Source organism: Molothrus aeneus, chromosome 20 (assembly GCF_037042795.1).
Source record: "Molothrus aeneus isolate 106 chromosome 20, BPBGC_Maene_1.0, whole genome shotgun sequence".
NCBI lineage: Eukaryota > Metazoa > Chordata > Aves > Passeriformes > Icteridae > Molothrus > Molothrus aeneus.
The window spans coordinates 8,438,621-8,462,918 of record NC_089665.1 but is presented as its reverse complement, the minus strand read 5'-3'; the positions used below and the strand labels follow the sequence as shown (position 1 = coordinate 8,462,918).

General features: G+C 51.1%; 2 protein-coding genes across 2 annotated transcripts in view; both read right to left on the bottom strand.

The window, feature by feature from the left end:
- Nucleotides 1-2,492: 2,492 nt before the first annotated feature.
- Nucleotides 2,493-6,638, bottom strand: LOC136565265 (pinopsin). Its single transcript, XM_066563767.1, has 5 exons — nt 6,299-6,638; nt 5,545-5,727; nt 4,965-5,110; nt 3,064-3,303; nt 2,493-2,630 (listed from the first exon to the last, which is right to left on the bottom strand). The coding sequence occupies exons 1-5, from the start codon at nt 6,636-6,638 to the stop codon at nt 2,493-2,495; spliced, it is 1,047 nt and encodes a 348-aa protein (XP_066419864.1).
- A 507-nt stretch (nt 6,639-7,145) lies between these two features.
- DOC2B (double C2 domain beta) overlaps nt 7,146-24,298 on the bottom strand; it is a 31,649-nt gene continuing 14,496 nt past the window's right edge. The window contains exons 3-9 of the mRNA XM_066563222.1: nt 21,498-21,572; nt 18,682-18,791; nt 12,556-12,682; nt 12,195-12,352; nt 10,705-10,786; nt 10,417-10,513; nt 7,146-9,411 (exon numbers count right to left, since the gene is read on the bottom strand). Coding sequence (XP_066419319.1) covers nt 9,275-9,411; nt 10,417-10,513; nt 10,705-10,786; nt 12,195-12,352; nt 12,556-12,682; nt 18,682-18,791; nt 21,498-21,572 — 786 coding nt within the window. The 3' untranslated portion in view covers nt 7,146-9,274. The remainder of the gene's footprint in view (nt 9,412-10,416; nt 10,514-10,704; nt 10,787-12,194; nt 12,353-12,555; nt 12,683-18,681; nt 18,792-21,497; nt 21,573-24,298) is intronic.

Genomic DNA, 24,298 nt, shown 5'->3' with positions numbered 1-24,298 from the left:
CTTGGAGGTTCATTTTTGGGGTTGGTTTGTTGGGTTTTTCACACGTTTTTAACACTGCTTCCCATCATCAGGCCATGATACAACCAGGCACTGATGGAGCTGCTCCAGGGTGGATCCTGCAGGGGTGGGGGACAAAAGATAAGAGAAAATAAAAATCTTTCTGAGGAAAGATAAGAGAAAATAAAAATCTTTTATGTGTTTGTGCTGTGGTGGCAGTGACAGAGGCGCCTCAGGCCTAGCACAGGCCTTGCCCTGGGCTGTGACACAATTCTGGCCAAAAAAAGGTTTAATATTTTCTAACCCAGCCTTGTTCCAACCTGGATTCTCTGTGTGGGACTTCTGTGCTGCAGGCAGAAGGATTTTTATTCCTGGTGGGAGCTGCTGGAACAAGATCCTGCTCCCCACGGCCCTGGGGCTGTGTCACCAGCAGGGATAGAGAGCGCAAAAAGTTAAATTGCAAATTTGGATTTTGTGATCCTGTCCTCGGTGGCTTGTGACTCATAACTGAGGGTCATTCCCTCTCACTTTGGGTGGTGTTTTTGTTGCATTTCAGGGCTGTTTAATTAAATAAAAAGTAGCCAAAGCCAAGTGGCTGCTGCAGTGTGTGGAGAGCAGCACAGGAGCGTTTTCACATGCACAGAATTATCCATCCCTGGCTGGATAACAACATGTGAAATCTCAGCTTCCTGCATTTCTTGTTCTATTTTATCTGTGGGACCAAATGGTGAGCAGACTGTGAACAGTTTCCCTATCTTTTTTTAATCTTAATGTGGAGAATTTTTATTTCTGTTGGTGGAGGGCCTTTCAAGCAGCCTCATGGCCTGTCTGATCTCCTTATCGGGGCCAGAACACAACAGAGATTTCAGTTTCTCAGCTGCTTGTGCTTTCCCAGATTTAAGTTTAGCATGGACTTGAATCATCCTGATAACATAAAGCATGGGCACAAAAGCTGTGATTAACAGGAACAATTAAACAAGGACCAGTGCAAGACAGCAGAGGAGATCAGAGGGCCCATCTAATGCTGCTTTTCAGCTTCCCAGAGAATGAAAGCCCAATTAATTAAATTAAAACAGTGATACTGAGCTGTTCTAATTCCTCTCTGAGCCCTGTGAGCTGTTCTGCACAGCAGGAGAGAGGGAGGCTGAGACAGGGGTGGGGATGGGTGTCCTGTCCCCCCACACCAGCTCACGGACTCATGGCATGGTTTGGGTTGGAAAATATCATAAATATTATTTAATTCCACTCCTCCACTACTTTCCACTAGCCCAGGTTGCTCCAACATCTTTCATTCTTTTGGACTAGACCGGTTTGGGGATTTTTGTTTTATTTTTGGTTTGAAGCAGAGAATCTCAGATGGTGGGGGAAAAAAAAAACCAACCAAACCCTCAGTCTCCCAAATCTCATCATCCTCCATGGCAGTGCAAATTGCTGGGGTGCCTGGCTGTGGATCACCTCATTTGAAAGCAATTCAAGGGTTCAGGATCAGAACTCTATAAGAACTCTGAAGACAGGCAGGCATTTTTAGAGATAGAGGAATTGGGTGAAACCCAGTTTCATGCACTTGCACTCTTCAATATCACCTTCAGCAGCCTTTCCTGGGCTCCTGAGTGACAGAATCTGCCTCCAAAAACAGAAGTGTGATTGCAGCTGGGGTAGATAATCACTGAGACTGGAGATTTGAGATGAGGTGTGAAGCTGTGGAGCCTGTGGAGGTTTTTTTATCTTTTATTTTATCCTTTCAGGCTTTGGCATCTTTTGTTTGCTGCTGGTGGGCGTCTGCTATGCCTTGGGCCTGTTACCACTTGTGTTTTCACTCTTGCTGGGAAATTGTGCATTCAGACCTTTCCTTATTGCCTTAAGTCTAAAAAAAGAAAATTAACTTTGTGTCTGTTTTATTTCCTGGCTGTCTGTAGAGATGTTTGTGGCACTTGCCACGAGGGATGTGCCAGCCCTGGTGGCAGGAGGGGATGTGTTTTCTGTCAAACCTTCTATCAGCCAATAAAACAGATGAGCTGCTCAGTATTTATCAGTGTTTATTAACACAGTTGGCTCTCAAACATTCCTGCTGGATTTATGCCAGATTTACAGCATCTCCCTGAACTTCCCAGCAGGACCAGGCGTTGCAGGCAGGGCTTGGTCTGTCAGGGGATGGTGACAGACCATGTTCCACCTGACTCTGGGCCAAACAGCCACCTGGGATGCTGTGCACTGAGGAAAAATTACTGTTCATTTTTTATTTGGTGTTCTTGAAAGGCTCCAGGGGGAGGGAGGGGGTTCCTTAGGAGAGGGACATAGTGAAAATCTGCATTTTCTCCCATAATGGGATGGTTCCTCACCTGCAAGAAGACACTGTCCTGTCTTTTTTATGTTGTTGGGGACCTCTCCAGCCTCTGAGAGCCCCCCATCAGCTCCACCCCGATCCCTCTGTGCTGCTGTGGGTAGCACAGGCAGGTCCTGGAGGTGGCACTGGTGCAGGCAGGACGTGGCAGTTGTCACACGGGGTGGGATGGTGTCACCTTGTTCCTCAGCCCCTCTGCAGCGACCTGGGGACTGGGGGCAGCTGGAGAGGTTTTCCCCATCCCCCTGGGGTGGTAACCACAGCACAGCATTCCCAGCAGGCAGCTCTGGAACTGAGCAGGGAAGGAAGGGACAGGTTATTTGTGGCAGCAGAAATCCGGCGTCACCCGGAGACTGGGCAGCTTGGACCCTGGTTATATTTTGGGAAGGATCTCTGTCTATTCCCAGTCCAACTCTTTGTGCTTTATGGACAATAAAAGTTTCATTCTGTTTGCTTTGTGCCTTCAACGAGCAGCTTGTGATCCAACATTAAGTTGCCTGACCCCATAAAACCATGGAAGCAGAAAATGAGCTCTTGTTCGGGCTCGCAGGCTGCTCCCTCCCTTTCCATCTTATTCCCCAAATCCTCGCTGCTTACACAGCAACCCCAAGCCTGGGACCACACTTCCAGAGAAGACAGATGCTTCCTCCAGGATTTTTGAGCCTGTCCAGCTGCTCTCCAGCTTGGTTTGTTGGTTGCTCTGTTTATTTGGAGCTTTCTCTCACCTGTTTGTTCATGAAGACGTAGATGATGGGGTTGTAAACCGTGGCCGTCTTGGAGAAGTAGGAGGGCAGGGATGCCAGGGCTGGCTGGATGACAACGTCCTTGTTGGTGGCCACCACCAGTGCAAAGGTGGTGTAGGGCAGCCAGCAGGTGAGGAAGGCCACCACCATGGCCACCACCATGCGCGTCACCTCCCGCTCCGCCTGCTGCGTCGTGTCCGACTCCTGCTGCTGCGCCGCTGCCTGCGGCGTTTGGGAGACAGGAGAGGCCTGTCAGCAGCCTGGAACAGCCTCCCATCCCTTCTGGGACGGATCATGTGAGGAACAACTGCTCCCTTTGGAGATGTAAAAAGGTTTATTGAGTGTGAAAAATGCGTATTTTATGATTGGCTTTTCGCAAGTAAAGTTAAAATAGGAACTATGCGATGTAAGATACTTCTTTAAAGAAAGGACTCGCGCTGAGATAGCAGCTACAGGACACCTGAATCCTTCAGAGAAAAAGAATTTATTGCCCCATTATCAGAAGAAACGAACTTCTTCCTGCCTTCAAGACACTGTTAGGATTCAGAGGAAGAAGCCAACACTGACCAGACAGAATCCTGTGTTTGAATGGAATTTATGCATCATGGATGAGCTGTATGAATATGCAACAGGCTGTTGTTTTTAAGGGTTAATCCTCTGTTAAAGTGGGTCCTTTTTCAGGCTTATTTTGCCCAGAAAAGGTACCTGGACATCTGTAACTCTTTGTTTCTATTGTCTCATATCGTCCTAATTCAAATTGTCCAAATTATTATTACTCTAATTGTATTACTATTTTCACAACAATTTTATTACTATAAAACATTTAAAAATTTTAAAAACAAGCGATTGGCATTTTTCACATTAAACCTTAACAAAAATACAACAAAGGACTACATCAGGAAAAAGCTGCAGCCCTGGGAACTGCCCCTTGTGGATACCATGTTGTCAGTTCATCTTCAAGATGGATGCTCAGTCTTTTATAGCCCTGGGGATTGCATCAGCCAGCCCTGGCCCCTCCCAGAGTCTGTCAGTCAGCTCTTCTTTGCCATTTATAAGTGGAAACTCTTTTCTTGTACCTGGATTGGAGGTCAGGTGTTGTCTGCCTCACCCCCTGAGCACCCTCAAGCTTTTCCATTCCCACCTGCCCCATGCAAGGGACACCTGTGCAGCTTCTTTGTACCTGTCCTGGACAGCCCAGGCTGTCTGATGGCAACAATACAGGGGGAAGGGGAACCATGGGGAGAACAGAGGACATCTAAACTACAATAACAACTACACATCACTAAAGCTTTTCTTAACATTCACCCAATAGGTATCTCCTAATTGTGAGAGCCAATCATCTCATTATCCATCTGTAACAGATGAGGAATGCCATGATCGACTCTCACAATTAACAGAGAAATATCATGGATATAGGTTAAGAAAAGCTGTATAGGTTTATAGGTATGTTGTTCCCCCTCACGTGGTTATCAAGGGACATCTGGGAGGGCTGGCTTGTCACTGCGGTGACACCTGACCTCCAGTCAGGATTTGAGAGATCTCCACCACTGGACAGCGAAGAAGGGGTTGATGGACAGAACTTTGGGATGGGTTAAAGGGTTAAAAAGGAAAAAACCTCCATTGTGAGGGGGCTGAGCACATGATGGAGAAAATCTTTTGCTCCCGGCACCGTAGCCTTTTTTCTTTGTTCAGCCCTCTGCTGTATTTTTGATAAGGTTTAATAAACCTTCCTAAACTATGAAAAGTGAGTAGCCATTTCTCACAACTGGGAGCCCTGATGGCAGTGCCAGGAGGAGCCTGGCTGTCCCCAACACCTGCCCTGAGGCTCTCCATCCCCTTGGAGACACTTTGGGAACGGGCTCACCTGAGCTGGGCTCACTTACCGCCCGCAGGGTCAGCAGCAGGTTGGTGTAGGAGAAGAGGATCAGGCTGAGGGGCACCACAAAGCAGGTGACAAACAAGGCCAGGATGTAGCTGCTGTTGTTGCTGCCACCCGTGTACCAGTTGGGCCCGCAGGAGGTTCTCAGGCCTGGAATAAAGGTTGGGAACGAGCCCAAAGCAGATGGGGCTTGGATAAGGGCTCAAGGATGGGCTCCAAAACAGCCATGCCACCTCATGTGCCCGTCCCCAAGGGCCTAGAGATCAGCCACTGGGGGTTTGGGCTGGCCAGATGTGATTTGAGATTTGTTATGGAGTTGTGCCAGGCCCCTACAAGAGCAGATTTGGGCTGGGTGCTGCTCCAGCAGCCAGAGCAGCTCCAATAAGAATGGCTGCAGAGTGTTCTGTGGTGGGGAACTTCCAAAGAACAGCTTCCAGGAGAGGATTATTGGCTGAGCAAGCAGGAGATATTAACAGGAGAGATTGACCCTTTAGACTCCATCCCAGACCTTCTCCAGCTACCCCAGGCTTGAAAACAAGATGCAAGAACTCAGCACAGCGGAGTCTGATGCACATCTCCCCTACCTTCAGGCACGTAGCTGCTCCAGCCCAGCAGTGGTGGGGTTGTCCAGAGCAGGGACCAGCCCCAGGTGAAGGCACAGCCACTGGCAGCGTGCTGGTGCTGGAACCGAAAGTCTCCCAGGGGTCTGCAGACCACCAGGTACCTCTCCAAGGCCAGGATGGCCAGGGACCACAGCCCCACGATGCCTGGGGGGACAGCAGGGGTTGTGTCTCAGGGACAGCTTCTGCTGCCTGTGCTGGCACCTGCTAGATGATGGTTTAGTTCAAGGAAATATTGTTTGAACAAGAAGTCGGATGTCTTTTCCTTACATCAGGGACAGCTGTGATATTTGGCTGTTAGAGACTGTGATTTTGGCACTGCTTCTCTCACAGCAGGGACAACTGGGATATTTGGCCCTTAGAGATGAAGTTGGCAATGGGTGGCTGTGATGCCTTGTGGTTACAACAACAGAGTGTCCTCAAGAAGAGGTTCTGTGCAATTTCCAGTCCCTGGTGCACAGCCAGCACCCATGAAATACATCCCAAACAAGGATTCCCAATGTCCCCAAGTGGCATTTCCCACTCTGTCAAGACCAAGACTGGATGTGTGGTGACCTGGCACAGCCAACCCTTCCCTGTGCTAACCAAGAGCTGAAGGACACGACTTCCACAACGTGAAATTGTTGACTTTAGGTGCTGAAACATCTCCAAAAGCCCCTCTGCTAAACCCAAAAGCACCATCCAAAGCCCAGGGGCAGGTCTGGAGTGCTCTCCTTACCTGTCAGGGACACCATGAAGCCCTCCAGCTGGCAGAGGCGCTCCCCAAAGACGAAGAAGCCGCGGATGTTGTTGGAGAGGCTGACGGAGCTGCCGCAGAGTGTCACCAGCAGGTTGGCCACGGCCAGGTTCACCAGGATGTAATTGAGGGGCGAGCGCAGCCTCTTGTGCCTGATGGACACCACGATGACCAGGCCATTGAGCACCGAGGCCGAGGCCACCACCAGCCCCATGAGCACGGCCACCCCCAGGTACACGGCCCTGGGGGCCTGGTGGGGCCACTGGGGGCCATCAAAGGGCCCTGGGGTGCTGCTGTTTGGGGGCTCCTGGGTGCTGTCCATGGAGCAGCAGCACCTGGGGCAGGTGAGCTCCCCCAAAAGCTGAGCCTCTTTATAGAGCTGGAGGGGCTGACGTGCCCCAGAGCAGCTTGGCTTTCAAATACCTTAAGCTTTATTTTAATCTGAAGGGTTTGTCCTCCCTCCTGCTTTTTATAATCAGCTCTTTATTCCCGAGGGGATAAAGAGTGACTTAAACAGAAATCTGATGGCTGAACAGAGCATAATTTAATTGAGTAAATATTTTTTTTCTTGTGTTTTCCATCTGTGAGCCTGGCCTTGGCACCTGGGTCTGGACATCATTCCCTGTGCCCTGGGTTTGCTGGGCTTCAAGGCTACTAAATACATATTAAACATAAATAAATATAAATATATATGTAGTATATATACTTAATTGGGCCATATAGATGTATTTTCTCTCTCCAATAGATGTATTTTCTCTGTCCATATATATATATATATCTATATCTCCATCCCCATATATATATTTATAAATACTTATAAGTACATATATAATATTTATAATACTTTTATAGTATTTTATAGTATTTATATAGTACATTTATAATATTTATGCTATATTGGGCCAAGAAGCCCCCAATGCTCTGGTTTAAAACCATTTCTTCCCAAATCCTTGCCATCCCCCAAATTCAAAAGCTGCACCACCAGCATCAACCTTTCTTTTTCTTTTTCTCTTTTTTTTTTTTAATTTTTATTTTTTTAACCTTTTTATTTTCGGTTCTCGTTATAAATATTAACAAATCTGACCAAAAGTACACAGATAGGTAATACTGAAATACAAAAGTCTCTCAGGATGCAGGTAAGGACGGTTTCTGCAGCCTTCACATGGTAGCAAAACATTGGTATCAAACATTTTCACGAGGCCTGGCATGACAACCACCAACTCTGCATGCAGCTGGGACGAGGGACGGAGCGTCCACTTAGAAAAGACTGGGGTACAAAGTGAAGGAACCCACACACACGTGTCCTACTCCACCTCAGGCATCAACCAGTTTCATCGGCTGGGAAAAAGGATGGATTGAAAGGAACTTCGCCAGAAAAGGGAGGCACAGCCAACCTGGTGCTCCTGGAGCTTCCCTGGAAGCTCAGACCCCAACCAGGTTTTAAGGTGCTGGACCACAAAGGATTAGCGGGAACATCCGACTTGACAGGCTGCCAGTATTCAAATAAAATCCATGCACATCTGCAGGATGCATTACAAATATTGAGTTATTTAAAAAACCCCTAGGAATGTTGGTTTTTTTTTCCTTTTATCTCCCTCCCCCCACCCCAATATCAAACAAGGTGTAACAAGGTGTAACAGGATCATCACTTGGAAAAGTAAACATAGGTTTCCACAGATTCCAGTGCTTCCCAAGAGAAAAAAAAAAAAGAAGTTGGCAATACCTGCACAGGGTTTGGAAGCTGAGGGTAACTGAGACTCGTGGGGAAAGAGCAGCTCTTCCTAAGAAATCATTGTTTAAAGGCTTCCAAACGTTTTGGGAATGGTGCAGCATTTCCTAGAAAGCTTTAGCTTATCCCACTGCATGTCTGGTGGGATGATGATGAAGATCCAGCCAAGGTGGATCACAGAGGATGACATCTGGGATTATTGTAATATTAATATATTATTACTGTGCCATATTAATATTACTGTGCCATACACAGAAATTTATTTGGTTTGGACGCTGTTTGAGGCAGAAAATGAATCAACCTCACGGCCATGCCGAGCTACAAACACAATTCCAGCTCAGCTCCGAGGCTCAGCATCTTCATTACTTAATGCATGAATTGGAAAGGGATGAAAAAGGGAAAAAATTATAGAAAAATTCAGCCTGAAAGCTGGCTTTGCTGGAAAAACAGCCATGCTGCTGCATGCCATGGTTTCATTAGGAGAGAAGCTGCTTCCTGGGAAGCAGGAACAGCCAGGCTGTTCCAGGGAGCTTTTTCATTTTGCCTCCCAAAGGTGAAGCTGCCTGATCCCAGGAGGAAAAGCTTGGTCTGCACAGCTCTGCTGCCTGCACGTGAGTTTTACTGGAGAGGACGAGCACAACATTCCTGGAAGGAGAGCGAACACTCTGTCCGGGTTCACCAGGGACACGATCATTCCAACAGAGGAGCTTGAAATGCAGAAAAGACTGTTTAGGCCCAAACCACAGAGACTGACAAACCACCAGAGATATGGCACAAGCTGCCTCGAGGAGACAGTTCTGGGTTCTGTGTGTGTTTTTTGGGGACGCCTTTTGCCGATGCCGGACACACGGACGCGGACGGACGCATTATTTTTTTTTTTTTTTTTGCCACTGACTTGCAAGGCAGCGAGAAGGTAAACTGTGAGTAGAGAGGCAGGATTTGGGAGAGGAGCCAGACTGCAGTGCATGCAGGGGTGCACACCTGCGTGAGTGTGAGTGTGAGTGTGAGCGTGCGGGCGCGCGCTCCAGAGCGGGGCTGCGGGTGCGGCAGGGCGCAAAGAGGCGTTCTGGAAAAGCCAGAGCAAACCATCCGTGCCTTCTTCCCTGGGAAGGGCTTCCCTGCAGCCAGGCCCTGCTGGGGGGTGTCCTGCTGTCCTGGCTGTCCTGGCATCCCCCCGTACCCAAAGCTGGGAGGAGCCCGAGGGCGGTGGAGCCGCGGCCCCGCGGGGCTCAGTCGCTGAGCACGGCGCCCGGCAGCTCGTTGGTCAGCGTGTGCCAGCGCTCGATTTTCTTGTCCTTGTTCTTCAGGCAGTCGAACCAGTGCTTGAGCCGCTCCCCTTTGGCATTGATTCCTAACACGACTCCGCCTTGGGAGGGAGACAGAGAGAGGGAGAGGTGTGGGGGGAGCATCAGCTCTGCAGGGGATGCTGAGAGATGTGGAGGGGTGTAGCCATGATATTTTCTGAAAAATCCTTAAATCCTTTCCTTAGGATTTTTTTTCTCCTGAGAAGCTGAGAGGCCTCAGGAACAAACTGTAACCAATGGTTATCTGCTGCTGTGGAATGCAACAGGTGCATCTGGGATTGGTCTAATGTGGTTGTTTCTAATTAATGGCAAATCACAGCCCAGCTGGCTCAGACTCTCTGTCCGAGACACAAGCTTTTGTTATCATTCCTTCTTTTTCTATTCTTAGCCAGCCTTCTGATGAAATACTTTCTTCTATTCTTTTAGTATGGTTTTAATATAATATATATCATAAAATAATAAATCAAGCCTTCTGAAACATGGAGTCAGATCCTCGTCTCTTCCCTCATCCTCAGACCCCTGCAAACACCATCACAGAGGGGGATGCTGGAGGGAGCCAGGTTTCATTAGGATTCATCAGCATCCTCATGGCATCCAACCTGACGTGAAACCCAGCCCAGATTCTCCACCCCCTGGTGGCTGTGGTGTGGGACCTGTCCCAGGCAGTGCCCCAGCCCCAGGCAGTGCCCCCGTCCCTTGTGCCAAGGGCTCACTGCAATCACAGGGGCTGTGAGACACTTGTTAGTGATAAATCACAGTGACCAGAGACAAAATCACAAACAGCCCAGACATCCAACAGAGATAAATGAAACCTCCCTGTTAAACATGTTTTGCACTCAGAGGAAAACATCTGAAAACAGAAGGGGAGAGGCAGATGCATTTTCTCCCTGCTTGGATGCTCTGTGAGAGGCTCAGGTGCAGGAGAGGGATAAAAGCAGAACAGAAACCAAGCGAGAATGAATGGAGAAAAACCAGGAGGGTGGAGGAGTGCAGGAGAAATAAGAGGCACAGAGAGCAAAGATAAATAAAAAAGAGGCCAAGGAGGCCTTCTGTAGTGCGCCACTCACCTATGAAATCATTGGATTTCCCGATGTCATAGTCCCACACTGTGACTTCCAGGGTCTTCTTTGCCAGGTCACCGTGCTTTATCTCATAGAAAAACTCCTGTGGAGGAGCAGAGGCAGAGCCAGGATGAACCAGGGACTGGGGCTGCCCATCCTCCTCCTCAGGCTTTGCTGCCCACGGGGAGCCCAACCCCAATCCCTCACACAGTGACCAAGGTGGTGATTTTTTATCTTTAAAGTCTGAGGTTGAGAAGAGCCCCTGGGTGAGAACCACACCCAGCCCAAACCCACCTCATTGAACTCGGGGTTCAGCGTTTTCTTCTTCACTGCTGTCTTGTGCTTGGATTTCTTGTCCTCATCTGGTTTCAAGTAACTGCAAGGAGACCAAAGTGGGTCCCAGTGAGGAGGGCAGGAGGCCACGGGTGGGGACAACAGTGGCTGCAGCTCCTGAGCAGAGCCAGGGTGAGGTGGGTGACGGAGCCCCCTGAACCTCCAGATCCTCCTCGCCTGCTCCCCGCTGCCAAAATGCTGGGGCCGGCTGGAAGGAGGCAGCATTTCAGCATTTCCCCTCCTCAGAACCGAGCCAGCTGCTGGCTGCCATCAGAGAGCACCGATTATCCCATCTCCAGTCCCTAGGGGACACTGGCACTGCACACAAAATGCTCTCCAAACCCAGCACTCCCAGCCCAGGACCTGTCCACGCTCGGGATTTCGACTGGTCTGCTCACGCAGAGCCTCTCCAGGAGACAGGAACCACATGCAGGGTGCAAAAGGGAGCAGCTTTGAGCAGCTTTGAGCTGTTCCCTGCTGATATTCTGGACAGCAAACAAGATTAAAGTGTCATCAGGCAGAGAGGGGACCTGAAATGTGGGGCAGGCCAAAGCCAACCCATCGTGGTTTTGTGCTGGTGCTGTGCCTTTAAACATCAGTTCTGCTTCCTTGCTACACGTTCCAGATCTTGCTGATAATTAAAAAATTAGGGCTTGTACTGAGAAGCATCAGTTCCCTATCTGCTCTGATCCCAGCCCTGCAGATGCAACCTCCTGTGGATGGCACAGGGGACACCCAAAACTGGCTGGGTGCAATGGCAATTGTGTTGCTCAGGGACTGATCCTCCCATGGGCATCTAAAAAAGCAACAGGGGATTTTTATACAAACACCTCCACCCCTAAAAACCAATTAAATAAGAAGGTGAAAGTGTGCTGCTGATGAACTCCATGCCCGGGTCTCCCAGGTGAGGTTTCTCCCAGTATCTCTGCCTTAGCAAACACCATCCCTAAAAGTGCCCAAATTTGAGTCAGCGCAGTGGGGACAAGCAGGTAGGACAGGCAGGCAGTGAATTTGAAAAATGCCATCCCCAAAAAAACCAGGAGCTGATTGTTTTTTTGGGTGAGGCAGGGCCAGCCCAGCAGGGACAAACCCACAGCACCAAGTGCTGTGCCCACCTCACCTGGAAGCTCTGCCAAACAATTGCCAGGGAATAACACCCCGGGCAGGGACAAGCTGCTGCCTGACGGCCTCATTTGCATCTCCTAATGAGAGCAATTAATTCCCGCTGCGGGGAGGGGCGGGAGGGGACAGCAGGGCCGCGGGTGACACTCACAACTCACATTTTGACGGGTGACACTCACATTTTGATGGGTGACACATTTTGATGGGTGACACTCACATTTTGATGGGCGACACATTTTGATGGGTGGCACTCACATTTTGACGGGTGGCACTCACATTTTGACCACATTTTGACGGGTGGCACTCACAATTTGATGGGTGGCACTCACATTTTGACGTAGGGGTCGGAGTAGCCGTTGGCATCCATGGCAGCCAGGTGGGCACAGCGCATGATGCCCACCTGCAGCCCCTGCTTCTGCGAGCTGTACTTGAGGGAGATGAGGATCCTGCCACGCTCCTCCAGAGACTTGTCCTCTGTTTTATCTATCTGGGGAGGGAATGCACCCAGTCTGAGGGGCTGCACCGGGGTACAGCCACAGCCAGACACCTCCCCAGCCAAGGGATGCTCTTCCCCACATCCCCGATTATGTCTGAGAGGCCAAACAGCTCCACATTCCCACATGCCACAGGGAGAAGCTGCTGTATCTGTGATTCCTGGTTGGGTTGAGGCTCTGAACCCCCCTCACTCACTGGCAGCTGCTTCTCCAGGCAGATGTTGAAGTTTTTGGTCTGGTTGGGTTTCAGTTTCTTCAGCGGGATGCGCGTCTCGCCGATGAACTCGTTGTGCCGGAACTTGTCCTCGTCACACACCGAGATCCTGCAACAGCACAGGGTGAGCAGGGACACTGGGGACAGGGCAGGGTCCCCCTCGTGAGGGAGCAGCTGAGCTCACCCTTCCCCAGGCCACAGACAGGACAGCTCCTCTGCAGGCAGCTGGAATGGAATGGAATGGAATGGAATGGAATGGAATGGAATGGAATGGAATGGAATGGAATGGGCACAGCCCAGCCAGGGCAGCTCAGGGTGTGAGTCTCTGTGCCTAAATGCACATCCCAGCCCAGGCACTGCTGGAAAAGCAAGCAGCCACCCTAATGACTCTTCCATTAAAACATCAGAGCCATCAGCAACTAAAGCAAAATTATTCAGAGTTGCTGGAGCTGCATTTTGCCCAGCCATGGAGGCTCTTCCTCATCCCTCCCTTGTGCGGCTGGGAGAAGCCTGCTTCCCACACAGCTCCTTCCCTCCTTCCCGAGGAGCTCGGGCGCTGCTGGGAGCGTGGCAGCTCCCAGGGTGACCCAGGCTGGGACACAGAGCAGGTCTGCCACCTCCTGCCCCAAGGCCAGGGGTGATTCCCACACCCAGAGCATGGGAAATGTCACATCTCGGGCAGGTGAAGCTCTCCCAGCCCTGCTGGGATCCCGGCGTGCATCCCAGTGAGGTGGTGCTGAGCCCAGGCTGTTTTCCATGAAAAAAGCTTTTCCATGAAAAAGCCACCACTGCCTTTCCCTGAGCTGGCAGCTCATGAGTCATTCCTCTGCTGCTCCTGACAGAGGAGCAAAGTCAGTGCTTGCAGGAGCCTCTGCTTGCAGCTCCCGAAATCCCAGAGGGCCAGGAGGGTGCCCTGAGGGAGCAGCAGTGCTGGGAATGGGGAAAACCATCCCCATGCAAAGGGAGCATCCTGCATCCCCACTGGAGCCATGCAGGGACTGGCTGGGCTCCCTGCCCACGAAGGAAAGGCATTTATTTTCCCTTCCCTTCCATCCTTTCTCCTTAAAAAAAAAAAAGGAAATACCCAGTCCTTTTGGTGTCCATCTCCCCACGGGTGGCATTGTGCCCCCAGGGACCGCAGGGGAAGGGGGGAAGGTAATTAAAGACAAATAATGCCCTGTGATTCCCACCTGAGGGTAAATAATTGCACACCACACCTCTGGCCTGCTCAGCATCTGGATGGTTTATCCACGGATGGGTTATCCCTGCCCATAAATCTATTTATCAATAGATTATTTATCTGTGGATGCTTTAGTGCCTTATCCAAGGATGCTTTGACCAGCCTCACACTCACAAATGAGCAATGAGGAAGCGAGGAAGCTGTGGGGATGTCTCAGTGCTACAGCACAAGGATCATCAGGGCTGGGGAGCAGCACAGAAAAGGGGTTTGGGAAAAAAAAAATGACATGAGCAGGAAAACAGGGAATGCTGCTCTCCAGAAAAGTGTGCTGGATGCAGCGTTACTATAGATACCCACAGCAAAAACCACCCCACCACAAGGCTGAAATCCTCAAAGAGAATCTCAAATGCAGGCACAATATTCCCCATTTCCTCTCCTCTTTCTTGTAAAGAACAAAACCAGCAAAGGAGCAGCAGCAGCTCCAGAACTCCACTGCACTTGCCTGGAGTGTGGAGGGGACAGGAGGGGACAGGAGGGGACAGGAGGGGACAGGGTCTCACAGGGAGCTGGCAGCCCAGGATCTGTGCCTACACCCAGCAGTTGAGGAGTGGTGCTGGCTCCTGGGCATTCAGGGTTTTGGGATGGTTTACCTCTTAAAAACGTGACAATTCTCCTGGCAATGTCCAGGGAAGCACAGCAAGATCCCAAACACAAGGTCCTGCTTGCTGTGAAAGCTCAGGAGCCTCAGGATGGGCAAAAGCCCAGGAAGGAAAGGTGGAAAACTCCAGTGGTGGTGGCAGGGAGAGCATCTCCAGTGTCATGCTGGGAGGGACCCACTGGGCCCTGTTTCAGTGCCCTCAGGGACATGGGAAGGCCCTTGGGAAGTGGTTTTTGGCACTGGGAACTGTCCCTGCCCTGAGCAGCACAGTGGAGCTGGAGACACCTCCAGGTCCCTCCCAGCCCCGTTTTCCCTGTGGCACCTCTGGTCCCCACATTTGTGCCCATGTGTTGTGATGCCCAGAGGGGCTTTTGTGCCAGCTCTCCCAGTGCCTCAGCCCCCAGTCCCAGTTCCTCTTCCCAGCTGCAGTTCATCCCCACTGGAATGGGATTTCCAGCACTGGCCCAATCAGTGAGTTTTGAGTGAGATGAGCAGGAAGCTCCAGCCCCATCCCTCCCTTTGGAAAAGGGCAGACTGCAATCACACCAGCTTGGATTTCATTAGGAGAAATCCATGTGATGGAATTTTTATGCCTTGGGTTAGAAAATCAGCCCCGTGACAAACAGCACGAGATGCCTCTGGCAGCCTCGTTCCCCTTCCATCCCCAGCCTGGAACTGGAGCTTCACCCCTTCCTCATCTCTCCTTATTAATCCCCATCCCTCCAGCCTGGTGTTCCATTTGATATCCTCACTGTGGGGTCCTGATCTTTACATTAATGGCTGTGAAAAGCACCTTGGAAGGAAACTGAGCAGCAAATGAACAATCACTGCTCATTAAACTTCTCCTCCCTCCTACTCAGCCCGGGCTCCTGGGCTCCAGCCCTGACTCACTGAGCAGCTCCAGCAGCTGACTCATGGCTTCTGCTCCCTCACATGAGCTCCTTCCCAGTGTGGAAAGGGGAAATGGGGGTCAGCAAGGACCCTTTTCCATAAAAACATCCAGAGCAGAGCCTGAGATCATCCCCTGTGCCAAACATCCCTTATGGCAGCAAGGGAGGCTCCCCGTGAGGAGCAGCTGATGCTGGCTTGGTTCAAGGACAGGCAATGCCAGGCAAGGAGACAAAATAACACTTTGGGAAAGGCCAGTTCTCCAGGAAACAAAAGGAGGGTTCCATCATGGGCTCCACCACAAAAGGCCTCCAAGTCTGAGCACAGAAACCACAGCAGGAATGAGCTGTAATTACAAGTGCACCTGCAATTCCGAGCAAACCTCATTCATCCAGACTAAAGCAATTTGGGACCCCAAACCTTGAAGTGGCTGCACTCAGCTTATTAGTCCTGATCAAATACTATTTTCTGAATAATACATTTAATGAGTCATGATGTTTGTCAAACACATGATTAAACAAAGAATTCCTGGCATTTGTGGGCTAGCTGAGTAGCCCATGAATAATGCATCAGCTCGCCAATATATCTGGATATGAATAATTGTATCCAATATCTGGCCAGCTCGGGTATTTATTATGAATGCAATTTATTTATTGTATATTACATCTATTATTTAACTGGAGGAGATTGTATTCTGCCTGTTCCAGCTTCCCCTGCAGCATTTCTCTGCCTCCCCCTGACATTGTTCCCCGTGCTGGGAATGGGGGCTCCAGGGTGGGATTTCCCCCTGGAGCTGGGAGGGAATCTGTCCCCAATCCCTTCCATCTGTGCACTCCAGTGTGTTTTGCATGGCTCTGAACCTGCCTTTTCCCGGGCTGGTGGGTGGCTTCATCCCTGCTAAGCCTTGGGCTACACTCAGGGATATTCAATTCAATGAATGGATGAGACCTTTCGAGATCCTCCCACCTGCTGCTCTCTCTATCCCAAATATCTGCTGCTTTCTGAGGGGGTTGGCTCATTAACAAAATCCTGCTTGCCAGAGCAATTAGCTGGGCTGCCTTCACCTCTCCTTCACCTCGGGGAGGTGAACCCTGCTGGCTCCTGGGCTCCGGGACAGCAAAGTCACCGCACCAGTTCGGACAAGGCCACGCAGGGATGAGGGAGAACCTGTCCGGCCATGATATGGGGCTGGGGGGATTGGGCAGGAGGGGGTCCAACACCCAGCTCTCTGGGATGTCCTGACAAACGCCACTTGTCCCCTCCACAAAGGCTGCAAGCGCTGGCAGGGTGCCCCATGCAATCCATGCTGGACACGTCCCACCAGGTGGGCAGGGAAGATTTTCTCTGGGTGCTTTTCCAGCTTCCCTGGCACGTCTCCAGGCTGCAGGGAGGCAGCTTTTGATCTTGAGCCTTTATTTTCACATTAAAGAGGCTTTGGAATTGCATTCCCTGCCCAGCTCAGCACCAGGGAGGCTCCCAGGGAATGGGCTCCACCCAGACCCACGGGAGCATCACTGATGCTCTTTCAAGCAGCACCAGCTGCCTGGCAGGAGCCTCTCCTGATTAACACAGGGAAAACCAGAGTCCTGCTGGCTTTGAAGCTGCCTTTTCCTCGTGGAAAAGGAGATATTTGGAGGGGAAGATGGATGGGTGAAGCAGAGCACCCAGTGCATGGAGATGTTTCCTGTGGGAAGCAGCACTGGGGGAATGAAGGGCCAGCTCAGAGCAGAGAAACAGCTCCAGCCACACCAAAACACTGACAGATGGCCAGTTTAGATGGGATATTGGGAAAAAAATCCTTCCCTGGGAGGGTGGGCAGGCCCTAGCACAGGGTGCCCAGAGAAGCTGTGGCTGCCCCTGGATCCCTGGAAGTGTCCAGGATGAGCTTGGACAGAGCTTGGAGCAACCTGGGGCAGTGGGAGGTGTCCCTGCCTTCTTTAAAGTCCATCCAGCCACATTCTCCTGCAGACTGAGGGGTCCCAGGTGGGCTACAGGGGTCCATGCACAGTTTGGAGCTTTGGGGAGGGCACAAGGAGCTCCACAGCACCCAGGCTGGCCGGCAGGAATGGGATGGGGCAGAGCAGGGGGGAAAAGGCAAATCCAGCCCTGGACATATTTTGGTGCATCCCCCATCCCACAGCTCCGTGCTGCCTCCAGGATAAACAGCCCTTCCCAAGGGAGAAGCAGCTCCCAGAGCCCTGGAGGAACGGGGGTTCGAGCCCTGCTGCTCCCTGTCGCCTTCCAGCAAACAACTCAGCCAACATCTCCTTACAAACCCATTTCCACGCTTGAGGAGGCTGCAAACTTCAAAGCCTGCAGTGAAAAAAAAAAAATACCCACCAATAATAACAACAAACTGGAGGCTTCCCAGCCCCACCAGCCTGCAGCACTTCCAGCATGACTAATGCTTTCCAAGTGAAATAATAATCCTGGTGCTGAATTTCCCATCACCCTGCACTCTGCAGACAACAGGTGGGCTCTGCCCTGCCTCAGCCCCGAGCAGCACCTTTCACCAGGCAGCTTTGAGCTCCTGGCATGGGGAAAATCACAAATCCCCAGGGCACCTGCAGGTGAGGAGGGTGGGATTGCAGCCACGGAGCTGGCAAAGCCCTGAGTGCTTGGAGAAGGATGTAAAATCCCTTCTTTGCCAGTGGATCTGACAGCAAATCCTGCAGAACAGCCCCAGATCCGGGCGGTGATGGAGCAGCTGAGGCTGCCCACAATTCCTGCCCTCATCCAGGTGGGGCAGAGGCCAAAACATGAGAAATCTTTGCATTCACAGGTATCAGCTCCCTGCAGAGCATCATTCCAAACTCTGCCCCTGCTCACTTCCACCCTCACACAGCCTCTGCCAGCCCCTGGGAGATGCTGAATGCACAGACTGAAACAAAATAAAATAAACCTTCTGTGAGCAAAACAAAACAAAAAAATAAAGACTTACATTCTTTGTTTAGTTGGACAATAATTCACAGGTGCCTCCAGCTTTCTAACAAAAAGCTCAGCTCTGAAAGGGGCACAGAATTCCCTGAGATTTTCTCAGCAAGACACAAACCACAAAGCCTCAACACGTGAGAGCTGGGCACGGAGAGTTAAACCCAAACCACAGCACCTGGGCAGGCAGGAGCCAGCCAGAGGGTTCTGAAATTCAAGATGCAGCAGGAACAGGCTCCTCACTGCTTCCCCCAGCCCAGGCTGCCTGTAAATCATCTCTCAGAGGCCCTGGGGGTGATGGATGCGCGCAGGGCACCCACGCCAGCTCTTTGCTGTGCTGGGGATAACTCTGCCCTGCTCTGCTGGGAGCAGCTCCAGCAGCCCCCCGTGGGGCTGAGCGGGGGTGGGATTGTCCCTGGCGTGGGGAGGGGGGCATGGAAGGGGGACCCACCTCAGCGTCTTGCGGATCATGTCCTCGTCGGTGATGCCGTAGTAGGTGAGGGTCTCGTTCCACGTGGGGTTCAGGGTGTTCCTCAGAGTTTTGGTTCTCAGCTTGTTTGCCTGACAAAGCAGAGGAGGTGGGGTCAGTGGGATTGGTCATCTGGGCAGGAGAGGAGGCCCAGTGTCACCGTCACGTTTTCTGGAAAATCCCTTCGCCAGGATTTCTTCTTCTGGGAAGCTGAGAAGCCTCAGAGGAAATCGAAAACAATAATTATCTGATTGTTTTATCTGATTGCTTTATCTGATTGTTTCTCTTGTGTTTTGCTGCTTTGGAATGTGGTTTGGAGATTGTTTATCCAGCATGTGGATTGTTTTTACTTAATGACCAATCACTGTCCAAGCTGTGTCAGGACTCTGAGGAGTCAGCCACGAGTTTTTAATTAGTATCTTGTTAAACCTTCTGTAAGGGGCCTTTCTCTATTCTTTAGTATAGTTTTAGTATAATATAGTATAATATTATAATAATATTATAATAATAATAAATATAATATAATAAATATAATATAATAAAATAATATAATAAAAATAATATAATATAATATAATATAATATAATATAATATAATATAATATAATATAATATAATATAATATAATATAATATAATATAATATAATATAATATAATATAATATAATATAATATAATATAATAATAACTTAGCCTTCTAAGAACACAGAGTCAGATTCTCAATTCCTCCTTCGTCCTGGGGACCCAGCAAATGCCACAGCCCAGTTTGGAGATGAAGGGGCAATGGGTGCTGTCACTGTTCTGTCCCAGCACTGGAACCCTCATTGGGGTGGCCTAAATTCACCCCTAATCCAGCAAAAATCTGAGGGGCAGGGACACAGCAACTCACTCATTTCCAAACCATTCCAACCCCTCATCCTGCATCCTGGAAACAGCCAGCAAAGTGGGAACCTTGGCAGAGCACACGGACCAGGATTTCATTTAAGCAGTAAGAGAGAGCAAGGGAGGGGAAAAAAATCCTTTCTGGATTAAACAAAAAAAAAAATGCTGATTTGCTGTTCTGGCTGTTTGTTCACACTCCTGCTCCCAGCACAGTTCTTGATCCTGCCTGGCTCCAAACAACTTCCCTGGCAGGTGTTTTGTCAGCACAGCAGCTCCCTGCAGCAGGAGGATGGGCACAGCAGGGCTCGTGTCCCCTGCATGGATGGGACATCCTGGCACACAGCCACTCCCCAGCTCAGGGACAGGGATCTCCTCACTCCCCGAGCCCCTCTCATGTCTGGGGACAGCAGAAAAAAGAGGCTGAGGCTGCAGATTGGGCTTCTCCACCCGGCTCCCAGCCTGGCACCGCCTGGCAGAGCAGCAATTTTCCCTCTAATTAGGTGTCAGACAACTCAATCCCTGCCTCAGCTGCTGCTGGGCATAAGAAACTCTCAGCACATCCATACCTCCAAGCTGTCTTGTGGATCCTTGTGGGGAGCTGCTGCATTCCCCACCCTGGGTTCACGAGCCCTGAGTGACCAGGACAGCAGGGAAGGTGCCCCAATGGCACCACAGCCTGCTCAGACCTGCAGGCACCAGATCCTGATCCCTGGGGCCCCAGGGATTGGGAAGGAAAGTGGGCTTAGCCAAGGGGGTGACATGAACACCACCCAGCTGCCAGAGCTGTCCTGGGAAGGGACACGAGCGAGATCAGAGGAGCTGAGCTCCGGGAGTGCCTTTTGCTCCCATCTGGAATGACTCAGGAGTCAGCACCAGCTCTGCATGGGGGATGAACCCAGCCCTGCTCCCGCACCCACGGGTGCCTGAGAGCCCAAATCTGGGACAGAAACACCCGAGGGACTCAGGGACTGTCCTGCTGCAGGAACAACCAGCCCAGGGCAAATCCCAAACCCCGAGAGCTGCTCCCCTCTCCCAGGGCAGATCCGGGCGGTGCCGTTTGGAACAGAGCACAGAGATGGGGCAAGGAGAGGGTCCCCATGGCTCGTGGATCTGCAGCTCCTGTGCTCCCTCCCCTCCTGCCTGCACCAGCTCCAGCAGAAATGCTAATCAATGGATTTGCAAAACATGGGAATGATGATAATATTGCTGATGAGAGCGCTCGCAGCTCTGCTCGCAGCGGAAACTCAGGATGTGGTTAAAAACTCCCTCTGCCACCCTGAACATTGGGAATTAATCCAACTGAACTGTAACAAGTAAATACACCTCCCCCCCCCACCCAAAAAAAAAAAAAAAGGTCTTTCCTTTAGTGTGGAATAAGAGTGCAATTAATATTCCTAACACACACATCGAGCATTTAAATTCCACATCCCCATCACTTACACCCAGCTCTCACCACACATCAATATCTTTAATTACTCTTCTCTCCAGCAAGTGCTGAACCTAAGGAGATGGAAATATTTCCCTTATGATTTATACTCTGTTTTATTATGATCTGAGGGGTTTTAAATGCAAAACAATAAGGGTGGGAAAAAAAAAAAAGGAATTAAAAGGGTCTGATTTGTTTATGGCTGAGGTTGTTTCACTCTGGAATGCAGCATTCCCATGCTGGGCTCCCAAGGTGAGCAATCAGGGCTGGCACCTGGCTGCCAGCCAGTGGTTTCCCAGCAGGGCATTTTCCATCCCTCTAAGGATGGATTCAACCCCAATTCTCTCCTCCTGCTCTCTCTGAGCACCTTTCACTCAAGACACTCAAGGTCTGGGTGCAGCAGCCCCTGGGTCAGGAGCTTCTCCCAGGCCTGATTTCCAATGAGAAGCTGCAGCCCCAGGAAAGGAAGGAGAAGTGAAAAGGTTTCTCACCTTACTGGCTCCAGGGAGCAAGTGCAACTTGACATAGGGATCAGCCAAACCATTGTGGTCCATTGGCTTCAGGCCCTGCAGAGGCAACAGCAAAGAGCAGGAATCAGGAGGGCAGTGGGAGTGCCTCGGGCAGGCAAGGGGGCCTCACTGAGCCCATCCTGGGGTCTCCACGGAGCTGCTGTGGCTTCGCCAGGATTGGGAGAGTGGGTTCTGCAGGATCCAGGCTCAGCATTCCAGTCTGTGCATTCCAGGAGGGGTTGTGGGCAGCTCCTCACCTGCACATGGCAGCATCCACCCCTCCCTCCCTCCCTGCCAGCAGCCAGCTCTGCCACCCTCATCACCATTCACTTGGGGGTGAAAGAGAATCAGTGCAGTGATTTCCCAGCTTTGAAATTACAGGGTTCTGTCATTTAACAATTGCTTCTGAGCAAACACACACCTCTGCTGTTGTGGTGCCACTTGCAGAGGGTGTGATAGCACCTACCTACTCCCAGCTATTAAGGAAGAGCAGCTCCAGGCCAGTGGGAGGCTGATGCCAGCCAGATGCTGTGGTGTTCACAGAGTAAATTTGGGGTTGCAGGAGCACCAACACAAGGAAACACTGCCTGTGGCCATTCCTGATGGGTTTTCTACAAGACCCTCACAGTTCTTAAAGGATGATGTGGATCAGGTTTGTTATCAGGGAGGGCACAGGCTGTGCCTCTGTTCCTCTTCTAAACCCCCTGAAAATGATCCAGGGGTGATGCACAAACCCAGCTCAAAGCCACACCTGCACAGACCGCATGGAAAAACAACTCCATAGGGCAGGGAGGCAAGTCAGGAGGGTGAAAAACGGAGCCTAATTTTCAGCAGTCCTAAGTAGAATTGAGGATGGCTCCGTGGTGGAAGTCCTTGGATTATTTCCAGCCTGGCTGTGGGATCCCTGCAGGAATTATTGCTGGGCTGGCTGAAGGCAGGGCTGTGCCTGGATCAGAGCAGGGCTTCTCTGCAGAGGTACCCATCCAATCCTGGCTCCAGGGGGATGCTGAAGAGTCCTCACAGCCTTTTTGTGAGGAGCAGAGTGCCTGGATAATGAGTGTGTGTGTGCAGCTGCCAGGGATCCGGTGGCAGGGAAGCATTTGTATGGACTTCTGCACGCAGAAGGAACGCAGCCATCCAGGATTTGGGCAAATCCAGCAGGGAAATGCTGGGGGAATCATTTCCATGCCTCACAGGCAGGGAATAACTCACCCAGCCTGACCCACAGGACCCTCTCTGAGCTGCAGTTTTGTCCAGGATGCTCCTGACCTTGGGAGTGTCTCTGACTTGGAGCAAGGGCTCTGCCACAGAGACAAACCTGCTGCCCTGGGGCAAGGGAGGCCAAATGGTGCCCAGCAAAGAGGATTTTGCTTCTACAGCAAAGCCAAAAGGATAAAAATACCAGCAGTGAGTGGAGGTGAATGTGCTTTGAGTGCAGCCTCGGGGGCGATGTCTCTGGTCCAGGAGATGATGAGGATGGGGCAGGCAGGGCAGGAAGGGGCTGGGCTGTCCCCAGACTCTGCACAGCCCAGTTGTGCTCTCCCCAGCCTCCCTGGCCAGAGGTGCCCAACCTGCACAGCAAATGAGATCAGCACCGAGCAGGCAGATTCCCAGGAAAATGGATGGAGAATGACAGGCAGCTCTGTAATTCACCCATCAATTCAGCTCAATTAAATTACCTTCTGAGGAGGCTATTAAAGGCTTTTTTAATAGATGTGCTATGGAAGATGGAGTGACAGGAGCCTGGAAAATGGCTCCTAATGTCACGTCTACCTCCCTCCCGTGTCACTTGATACGTGTTTGGCACAAACAGCTGAATTTAACAGGGCTCTGCTTTGCAAGGATCCCTCCCACAGGGAGGAACCCCTCTGCTTCCCCTGGGTGCAGGGACCACCAGCCTGGAGCTTCTCCAAGAGGGATGAGAGGCAGGGAGGGACAAGACAGAGAGGGACAAGGCACAAGAGCCTCCCCCAGATCCATCTGGGGCAAATCCCTGGCTCCAGCCCTTCCTGCTGCTGCTGCTGCTGCTGCGCTGATTTGTGGAGCTGAGATTAAGTTTCTCCTTTTCTCCTCCTCTACCCAACCCCAAAAATCTCTGCTGCAATCCTACAGAGACCTCCAGCTCCCTGCATGCCAGGCTCTGCCAGCTGCTCCTCGTGCCAGTGACATTTAGCTAATCAATAGGGTTTAATTACAGCTTGGGCTAATCGGGGCTGCCGATTAACGCCACGCTAGAGGCGTCCAGAAATCACAGGAGATGGATTCATCCCATCCTTCACCCCACAACCAGCTGCCTGCCCAAAAACCAGCCTGGATAATTCCCAGGCTGAGGCATCCCATTCTGGAAAAAAGGGGGCAAACTGCATTTCCACCCTGCCAGCCCAGAGGAGCCCGACAGCTGGAGGAATTTCCCTGCAGTGATAAATATTTATGAGTCAATACATAAGTAATGCTCAGTGCAGACCTTCAGCACTCACCTCGGGTGGAAGGGAGGGAGGGAGCAGCCAAATGCTCAGTGGGGTGGAAGCTCCTGGGTGTTTTCTGGCCAGAGGTGCAGGGAGAGCAGCCCAAGGATGCTCCAAAGGGCAGCAGCTGCCTGGCATGGCCTGCCTGGGGCCAGGAGCTCCTTCACCATTGCCCTGCAGCCCCCTGAGGCTCGTCCCAGGCACCTTTGTCCCAAAACCAGGGGACCACTGGAGCTGTAGGATGGCACAGCCTGCTGTGTCTGTGCTGCTGCAGGCCCCTATAAATCCCCTACAGCAAATTGGGCTCTGTGGGACTGA